This window comes from Oryza glaberrima, chromosome 2 (assembly GCF_000147395.1).
Source record: "Oryza glaberrima chromosome 2, OglaRS2, whole genome shotgun sequence".
In the NCBI taxonomy this organism is placed as follows: domain Eukaryota; kingdom Viridiplantae; phylum Streptophyta; class Magnoliopsida; order Poales; family Poaceae; genus Oryza; species Oryza glaberrima.
The window spans coordinates 18,216,082-18,226,033 of NC_068327.1; the positions used below are offsets into that span (position 1 = coordinate 18,216,082).

The window sequence follows — 9,952 nt, forward strand, 5'->3', positions numbered from 1 at the left end:
CTATAAAGCTAATACCCACTAAATACCTAAATCTCAACATGCAATCATTGCATTTATTAGTACTTCTAAAACCTACACGCAAGCATGCCACGTCAATCCACTAAACACGTAAAGCTCAACATGTAAGTATATAGTAATTATATTTATAATTTATTTTATTCTAAAACTAAACATACACATGCTAAATAACCATTTTCAAATCATTTTTATAATATTTCAATCTAAATGATTTCATCATTTCTCCATTATTTAATATATATCTCGCAGCAAAGCGTGAGACATTATTTAGTTCATATGCTATGACTGAAACAAAAAGTAGGAGTAGTATAGTTACTAAACCAAAATAATAATCCACAGGTTTCAGTGTTAATTTAGGTAAGTATCACTGTATCATCAGCCGCTGTTAGTATCTGACCAGATGTCATCATCAAATTCAAAAGCAAAGGGGAACAACAAATACAGTAGAAAATTAATCTTTTCTCCGACGAAAAACCAACCCAAATCAAGAAAAATTCGTAGCAAAAACTCCTTGATGCTACCACTACTACTATTTGCCGGTCTAAGCTAAGCTTTCTCTCAGTCAGTCTACAATTATTATTATACTACTATATCAAATCCAAGACTGCTTTTTGTCTAATCTTCTTTTTCTTTGGTCAACCAAGGGCATGGGGGCCCCACTATATCTTTCCATTAGGCTAAAGTTATAAAAGAAGCAGCAGCAGCTATAACTATAAAATCTCCCTCCATTTTTAGTCTACCTTTCATAGAGGAACAACGAAGGATCAAGAGAGAGAGAGAGAGGCGAAATCAAGGCCCTTTTCTTTTCTTGCGATTTCCACCATCGCCGCCCAAAGCAAAAGATTAGATAAGCTTAATCACCCCCAAAATTATAAGGATTGTTAGACAGGAGGAGTAATCGATCAGAGAGGGGAGAGGGAAGAGAGATCGATCGATGAAGTCGCCGTTGCTGAGGCTGAAGGGCTTCGGCCACCACCAGCAGCACAGGGAGAGGAAGTCGCGGCAGCCGCAGCCGCAGCCGCCGCCGGCCAAGCTCGACGAGCTCGCCGACGCCGCCCAGGTGCGCGAGTCCATCGATTTATTGATTAATTGATTGATTTATTGATTTCTTCCTCTCCTCCTCCCATCTATCTCCTGTTTTTTTTGTTTTTTTTTGTTTTTTTGGGATTTCTGTGATCAAATCGGCGTCAAAATCGGATCTTGGGAGGAGCCCTATGCGAAGTTGCGATTTTTAGCCACCCCCCGCGTTGTTTTCCAGGTGGAGTGCGCTGTTCTTTTGTTGGTGCACTCGTTTATTGATTAGGTGTGGATGCTCAAAATGATTTTACTACTAGTAGTATTTTGGTTATTCAATGCGGCTGGAGGAACAGAGCTCGAACTGTTTAAATAGAAATTGATCTATCAATTTTCGTTTTTAATTATTTTCTGACGGTCATTGGTGGTCGTTTAGAAAAATCAAAGCTTTGAACTTGCCCCGTGTTGATTCAAGCGTGCAGAAGGACTAAACTTTTATTTAATCCAAACAGTAGGAGCCTCGTTTAAATTAGTATATCGGATGTTCAAAGTAGAGTAGTTGTTAGGCTAACCTCCACGAAAACGACGTGCAACTTCTCTGCAATTTTGCCCTTTACGTGTTTGCCCGGGAGCCATTCTGCTCGCGGGTCATGTCTGGTCAAAGTCTACGATAGGAGAGGACGACGCGTCCATCGGAGAAAGTTGCTGCGAAGATAGCAATCGATTATATTTAATATAATCTCGGTCAGCTGTTCGACGTAATCTTGACTGGAACTCTGGATAAAGTATGAACGCTTATCCAAGAACACGCACGAGATATTCCGTTCCGATTCCGCGTCGGTCTCTGGTGCTGAATTGGGAGTTGAACCATGAACAGAGAGGAGTTTCTGAAGTACGCCAGCTTAGTTGCAATTTCTGACTTTCCACCAATTATTGGACAGAGTGACAGGCAATGCAACTAATCTTGATATCTTTTGTGCCATCTGAATGATGACACTGAGAAGCACTTGCAATGTAATGCGCCATTAAGCTGGAGAAGTTGTTCTCAACAGCCTACTGCTACTGTTGGTCAATGACAGTGATATGACAGAAACTGTTTTTCCCTTTACTTCGCCTTATCAGATATATGTCTAAGAGGACTGTGTGATCCATGTTTTACTGGGCAGCTTATAATTTATTCTGCTTTCTAATGGGTTCAGCTTGCTGTATTTGGTACTTCTACCCTTTCTTAGGATTGTGGCTGCCTACAATTTATTGCTGGCCAGCAATTAAATAGTACTAGTCTATTGGTAATGGGAAATATTTCCTTTGCATTGTTGCATTCATAACTGAAATATGGTTTTGCGTTTGTCTCAGGATGTGGAAGAAATGAGGAACTGTTATGATGGCTTCATTTCAGCAGCAGCTGCTACAACGAATGGCGTATATGGTACCTCCTGTTTCTAAATTCTAATGCTTAACATGGTTTCTGTCAACAGTTGATAGCATGTTTGTCTATACATCATTTCTTAAGTTGATCATAGTGTAATATTGTGCAGAGTTTGCTGAGGCTTTAGAGGAACTGGGAAGTTGCTTACTTGCAAAAGCTGTGCTAAATGACGACGACGACGATAGTGGTGAGTTGTCCATTATTAACCATATAGAAATTCGTGGTGTAAAACATCGCGTTACTAGATTCTAACCACTATGAAAACCATGTATGCTTGTACTTCCTTCAGTCCAAAGTTTCCTTTTGTTGACTACTGTATTCGTTTTTATGCTTATTTTTTTACCTTCAGGCAGAGTGTTGATGATGCTCGGTAAGGCCCAATATGAACTACAGAAATCTGCGGATAGATACGTAAGTTACTTTTGTTGTTACTGTGAATTTTTAAAACAACAATTTGGAATTCATTATAGTTATTTAAATTTTTTTACCACGTTACAATCTGTTGGTGCTGACACGCTTTTAAATTGGCTATCCAGCGAACAAATATCATCCACACAATCACAACCCCATCTGAATCTCTTCTTAAGGAGCTGCAAACTTTAGAGGTTTGATATACAAAATTTCCTCTGAAATCTTTGCTCGGTTATGTATTCTTATAATTGAAAACAACAACTGCTACCACTTTATACCAATTGTTTATTGGCTACTCATTAGTTGGTTAATTAGGATTGCCTGTGAACCACAGGAAAAACAATATGTTTACATCAATGTAGCATGATATGCTTATACATTTTGTTTGCATTGCGCAGGAAATGAAACAACAATGCGACATGAAAAGGTTCAAACACACCTCAAGTTCATTTTCATTTTTGGTCATTTCTCACTGAGACGCATCTTGAACAATCCTATTCTGTTCCCTGCAGGGACGCATATGAAACCATGAGGGCATCCTATAGTGACAAAGGAGGGTCAAGGCATTCCAAAACCGAATCATTCTCCACAGAACAACTGGACGCTTCTTTTCTTGAATACCAAGAGGATTCAGCACTTTTCACATTTCGCTTGAAATCATTAAAGCAAGGGCAATTCCAGAGCCTGTTAACACAGGCTGCTCGCCATCATGCTGCTCAGGTAACTCAATGAAACTGTTAACTATTTCCCTGAGATTTGAGTGCCACATAACCTAACTGTATATATATTCAGTTAAGTTTTTTCAGGAAAGGACTCAAATGTCTCGAAGCACTTGAACCTCGTGTCAAAGCAATATCTGAGAAACATCACATTGACTATAACTTCAGCGGTCTAGAGGATGATGGTTCTGACAATGATGGCTACAGTACTTACGATTCTTGTAGTGATGACGGAGAACTGAGTTTCGACTATGAAATAAACGATAGAGACCAAGATTTTCTTACTTCGAGAGGTTCAATGGATGTAAGTTCCATTTATATTTGGTTACTGTCTTTTAATTTGTTTGTGTGCCTTACAGCAGAGGCCATGGATGTAAAACATTTCCATTAAATAATAAAAAAAGCCCTTTTAATGCTGCTGCCTCTCATCTAGTGCTTCTACTTAACCACCTCATACATATATAGCCTAGTTTCAGCTTTTTCCTCTTAATTGGTTTTACAATATATGGATCTTATAAATCAGCATCAATGGTAGCATTTGAACTGGCATAAGCTTCAACTCTTTATGCTTTCTTTGTCTAATCAGCTCACTAAGGTTCTAAAGTTTGCACTGATTATCTCTGGAATTTATAGTGGCGGTGTTGCTATCTCAATGATATTTGCTCACTTTATTTTCTGTTCATTTTTATTCATAAAATTCTACTGAGAATACTGATGATCTGTCTTTTATATTTTTATCTAATTTATGTTCTTTTATTTTGTGTCCAGTTTGATAAAAGTGATCAGACTACTTCACCAAAGCCAATCAAAGAAAACAAGCAGGTGTGCTGCCACTCCATAATACTCATATTAGAAGTGTTCTAACTGGGTCGACTAATATGATTTCGTTAGTTAGTTATTTCTCTTATCCAAATTTCACTACGTTTTATTTTGATGCACTCACTGAGTTTGGAAAAACTATTATTTTTCAATGTGGTGGTTGATATGAGTGTTTACACCCAAATCTATCACTACTCAAAGAGCAATTATTCAAGCGAAAAAAATATATATGTATGATGCACCTTCACCAGCCTCTGCCCCTCTATCTCCAGTTTTGTACCAAGTTAACAAAATGCTAGTACATATATTTATATTCTGAAATTCTGATTGGTATCTCATATTAAGCAGGAACAGGCAAAACAAGCAGAGGCCGAAATAGTGTTCCCGCAATTGAAGCCCGAGTTAGCTACACATTCAGCTCCACTTTTTGCTGGCAATTTGCTCGATCAAACTGACAGGCTTCGGCAAATGAGGCCATCCTCAACCAAACACTCGTACAGGCTCCCTACCCCAGTTGGTGCTGACAACCCCGTACCATCAGGTTCACACAGGCTGCATCATTCCGCGCAATTCTTCGAAACAAAGCCCCATGCCCCGACGAATCTGTGGCACTCGTCTCCTCTGACAAAAGACTACAATGGCGCCATGCACACCGCCGCTACCAAGCCGTCGTCATCATCAAGCACCGATGATCTGAAGAAGCTGAAGAGGGAGTCATGGTCAGGTCCGATCCCGATCAAGGCCGGGTCAGGCGGCAAGCCCTTCTCACAGGCTGACCACAGGCCATCGCCCACCATGGCTTACCCTGGTGCAATGCCTGCGGCCAAGCCGCACGTCCGGCACGCGTCGTCGTCGTCTGTGTCACCCAAGGTTTCCCCAAAGATGTCACCGGTGCCACCAGCATCGTCGCTGAAGATCAGCGAGCTCCACCTGCTGCCGCTGCCTCCAGCCAATGTGGATCCTGTCCGGCCTTCTGGTCTGGTCGGCTACTCCGGCCCTCTGGTGTCGAAGCGCGCGCCGACGCCGGCCCGTGCCTCCCCGAAGGCGTCAAGAACGGCGTCGCCGCTGCCTAGGCCGCCTGCGGCCTTGGCAAGGAGCTACTCCATACCTTCCAACAGCCAGAGGACGCCCATCATCACTGTGAATAAGCTCTTGGAGGCTAAGCATAGCAGGGAGGGCAGTGATGCTTCTTCCCCACCACTGACTCCACTGTCATTGTCTGATTTGTGCCACCAGGAGAAGGCAGGGAAGGCAGCTGCAGGCAACACAAGGAGAAAGGGTAAGTGACTAGCAACTCATGATGCCTTTTTTTTGTTTTCCTTTTGCAAAATTGTATTGCTTGAATAGTTGAATTGCTTCGTCACACAGGATTTTTTTTTTGTTTTTATACATATTTCCTCGATATTAGAGTTTAGACAAAGCCTGTATCTTCAATTCTTCATTGAGTTTTATGAAGGACATGGACATTTAGCACTGACATTAGTTTGCATGGGCTTCTCTTTGTTTGTCATCAGCTATCCTTCTGGTTTATGAACTAGTATTAGCGATGCACCTTTGTTCTTTTCCCTGAAAATAAACATGTAACAGATTGACGTGCAGAAAATAGAATAATATATTGAAACTGGAGAATTGCATCACCTTGTACTACTAAATGAGAAATGGTACCATAATCTTTTGGTACTTTTATTTGTTTCCCAATGTGCTAAGAAAGGAGATTTAGGCTGCTTTATATACATATTGAAATATTATAATTTAGTTTCTGTAGTTTCATGTGTTTCTGCGTGCCATCAAGAATTCCGACATTTTCAATGTTATGTGCAGTCCTTGGCAAGTATATATATATGCTATAGTTGTCACAGATCTTGTAGATTTTCAGTCTTGTTTTTGTTAGTTCTTTCTCAGAAGATTTTGTGAACCATCTAACCATCGTTTTTCTGTTCATTGCAGAAACCTTGTGATACACCCGTCAAATTCGAACCATTGCTGGACAATTTTGTTTGTAAGTTAGTGGTGTATTGTAGGTTTTTGTGTTCATAATATTCTTTCGTTTTGCCACCTGCCTTGTAAATAAAAAGAAATAAAGGTGGCAAAGCAATGTAAGTATGTAACACATTCTTTAACGCTTTTTTTTTTTTTGGTTTAGCTATCTACACTAGTTCTTTTGGTTCAGAAAATCTGAGTTAGCAAGGGCATGAACAGTGGTTTTACAACAGGTTGTGCTAGTTATCTGAAATAACAGATATGTATCATTGATGATTCGATTCTATAGATTTTACCTAGAATGGTATACATGATTAAGCTGTCTATTACACCTTCTGGTAAACGGAGTTCTTCTATCCTCTTTCTCTTCCTTCCATATCGAAAAATCATGCATGGCATTCTCTTGCGGATGATGTTGTCACACCTTCTGTATTTTTCTCATATTACAAGGTGAAACCCCCCGTGTTACTGTGGAAGTTTACTATGATAACAATAAGTATGTGTATGATAAGATAAGCTTACATAACTTGATATGGTTTATGATAATTTAAATTTAAATAGTATATAGAATGATGATTCAATGTAAAAGTAAGACGCTATGGCTTTATGAGAGAAGAAAAAGAGAGAGATAATTTGTACCATAGATTAATCATCTAAGGGTAAAAACAATTAAGATAATATGGCTTAATGAGAGAAGAGAAAATTAATATTACCTAAGTGAGGATGAATTATATAGAATGTGTGGGATGATGATTTAACATTCTTGCATTTTAAAGCTCTAAAATTCAATAATTATAAAATTATAGATAATATAGCATGCTTGCATGATGTTTAAATATAACAATTATTACTGGAGGATGATGTGTCATCTTTGCATGTAGAGCTTTAGAATTTAGTGGATTATAACTTTATAGTAATACTAGGTGAAACCCCGCGCATTGCTGTGGGTATTTAGTATGATAACAATAAAAAAATAAAGTGTAAGATAGCTAGATAACATCAGATTAAGTAAATTAATGTGGTTTATGATAATTTAAATTTAAATAGTATGTAAAATGGTGATTCAAAAGTAAAAAGTAAGATGGTATGACTTTATGGAAGAAGAAAAGTAGAGAGATAGTTTGGACCATAGATTAATCATCTAAAGGCTAAAAACAATTGATATGAATTGACTTAATTAGAGGAAAAAAAAAGAAAGATAATTTGGACCATAGATTAATCATTTAAGCACTAACTAAGTGAGGATGAACTATATAAGTATATAGGATATCATAAAACATAATAAAGATATATATTGAAACATTATATGAATTATGTTGGATGATAATTTCACATGTTTGTATTTGAAAAGCTCTTAAATTATAAAAACTATAAAGATATAGCATGCTTGCATGATGTTTAAATGTGATGATTGTTAGTGGATGATGATGTGGTATCTTGTTAATTAGTGGATGATGATGTGGTATCTTTGCATGTTAAGCTTAAGTAGTTAGTGGGGGATAACTTTATAGTAAGATATGATAAGAATTATGTAGGATGATAATTTAACATTCATGCATTTTAAAGCTCTAAAAATTCAATATAAAATTATAGTTGATATAGAATGCTTGTATGATGTTTAAATGTAATAATTATTAGTCGAGGACGATGATGTTACATCTTTGTATTTTGAGCTTTAGAATTTAGCGGGTTATAAGTTTGTAGTAAGATAAGATTTGCTAAATTATTTGGACAATGCTTAGAGAAAAAATTGAGCGTCCCACTCCCACCAAGCCTGCATACATGAATCTATTAATACTCATCTAATTTATAATTTGATTAAACCATTATTCTCGTTGCGATTAAATATTTATAATAAGATCTTGATTATGTTTTGATAAAATATTATATTACATGAAATTGTTTCACTACCTATAAAAAATTGTTTCATTACTTACTCAAATGTTTCAATTAAGTTTCTAAAATGTTTTAGAAAAATATAACATATTTTTTTTGAAGGGGAGAAAAATGTAACATTTAGAAAATACTGACTGCAACAACAACAACCACTATATAATTAAGCCCCAACGAATGAAACGTCACAAAGAAATCATATGAAAAAATATTTCAAAAATACTTGACATTACTTAAGCGTGTTCATATCATATATGAAAATTCAGTTGAGAGCGTTAAAACACCATAAAATAATTTCTGAAAAAGATTTCTTACGCTTCAGGGATACGAATCCACTGGGTAGGGAACCAAAACGCACTTCATTCATTCTTGTCCACCCGTTGCCCAGCCCAGACTGCTTAGGTCCACATGTTGAAGGCCCACCCATGCCGATCTCCTGGAACTCCGGCATCCTCGCCAGTAGCCGCCGCTCCCACCGTCCAACGAAAGGAAGCGGGCGGCCGGCGCTCGGCGGCGCTCGGCAGGGCATGGCGATCGGATGGGATCGGATCGGATCGGCGCAGGGCCAAGGCCCGAGGGTCGCATCCTGCGACTCCTGTGAGTTCGTGGCCAAGGCCCGAGGGTCGCTCTTCTCCTGAGGTAAATCAATCAAGGCTAGCTGCAAAGCTCTTGTGAAAGAATCATCATGTTCGTTTTACCGATCTTGGGATTGTGCTCGTGTGAGCTTCGGTAGTTTCCACTTACATGTTTTTTTGTTCTCTAGTTTTGCAGAGATCTAGTTGTCAGTTGCAGATTTACGGTCACCTTGTTGCAATTTTTTTTCGAACGGTCAGTGCGTTATCAACGTTTTATATAGAGAAGTGTCTCATTTTAATGAGAAAACGTAACCCCAATTTTCCATAATTAATTGTAATTTTTTTTCAATCGGTCAGGCTATTACTGACGTTTTATATAAAAAAGAAGTATCCTATTTTAAGTAAAAAAGGAACCATCACCCAGTTTTCCTAATTAACTATACCTTGTTGCAAATTGCAGAAAAACTATTCCGTATATAGTATTTAGTATAGATTATATCGGTAAGCATTGACATCCCCACACAATATGGACACAGTTTTTTTAACTATGATTTCAGTTTACTATGCTTCCACAAACTCGTCGCCCATAGTCCATATGACACAGTTGGAATCTATGATTTCAGTTTACTATGCTTCCACCGACTCATCGACCATATCCTACACGGTTGGAATCCTGGAGATGGTTATATTAATTAGAAAGTCGGCTGTTGGTTGCTTATTTCATTTCTGTGACCCATTGCGTAATGTACAACAGTACAAGCCAGCACAAATTATTGTCTGGTTTAGCCAAAGAATCTGGACACAACAATTTGATCATATAGCACTCCTACTCCAAAGAACATGCCAAATGCAATTGCGAAGACAACCTTGTCAATGTACTGCTTTGTGGGGATTGTGGAGACTGGAGCTGCTCCTGCTGAATTGCAGCGGTGCAAAAGCATAGGGCTGCATAGCTTCGGGTTCCCAGCAAAACTGGAAGTTGGAAATGTGCTGAACTGGCCTATAATTGGTACAGGCCCTTCAAGGTCATTGTAAGAAATGTTGAAGTTAGAAAGAAAGTGCAAGTTCGCCAGTGACGAAGTTCATCCTCTTTC

At 38.4% G+C, this 9,952-nt stretch overlaps 1 protein-coding gene and 1 long non-coding RNA gene across 4 annotated transcripts; both read left to right on the forward strand.

The window, feature by feature from the left end:
- The first annotated feature begins 752 nt into the window (after positions 1-752).
- Positions 753-6,726, forward strand: LOC127761057 (uncharacterized protein At2g33490-like). 3 transcript variants are annotated; one of them, XM_052285265.1, is made up of 11 exons: positions 753-1,078; positions 2,389-2,461; positions 2,571-2,648; positions 2,811-2,872; positions 2,998-3,066; positions 3,271-3,299; positions 3,385-3,592; positions 3,665-3,895; positions 4,360-4,413; positions 4,759-5,689; positions 6,358-6,726. In XM_052285265.1, the coding sequence occupies exons 1-11, from the start codon at positions 953-955 to the stop codon at positions 6,366-6,368; spliced, it is 1,872 nt and encodes a 623-aa protein (XP_052141225.1). In that variant the 5' UTR covers positions 753-952; the 3' UTR covers positions 6,369-6,726. The 3 variants fall into 3 exon arrangements, with proteins under 3 accessions (XP_052141225.1, XP_052141226.1, XP_052141227.1); XM_052285266.1 differs by lacking the exon at positions 753-1,078 and adding an exon at positions 1,136-1,276; XM_052285267.1 differs by lacking the exons at positions 753-1,078; positions 2,389-2,461 and having other exon boundaries at positions 2,815-2,872.
- A 1,910-nt stretch (positions 6,727-8,636) lies between these two features.
- Positions 8,637-9,170, forward strand: LOC127762853 (uncharacterized). The gene is made up of 2 exons (XR_008015604.1): positions 8,637-8,922; positions 9,047-9,170. It is a non-coding gene; the product is annotated as an uncharacterized LOC127762853 (long non-coding RNA).
- The last annotated feature ends 782 nt before the right edge of the window (positions 9,171-9,952 follow it).

What these genes read in the sequence shown, in the direction of transcription:
- LOC127761057 (XM_052285265.1), top strand. Translation starts at nt 953, where the DNA reads ATGAAGTCGCCGTTGCTGAGGCTGAAGGGCTTCGGCCACCACCAGCAG. An exon ending in TGACGACGACGACGATAGTG is followed by an intron (nt 2,649 to 2,810) that starts GTGAGTTGTCCA and finishes TTTTACCTTCAG; the next exon opens with GCAGAGTGTTGATGATGCTC. An exon ending in CTCGCCATCATGCTGCTCAG is followed by an intron (nt 3,593 to 3,664) that starts GTAACTCAATGA and finishes ATATATATTCAG; the next exon opens with TTAAGTTTTTTCAGGAAAGG.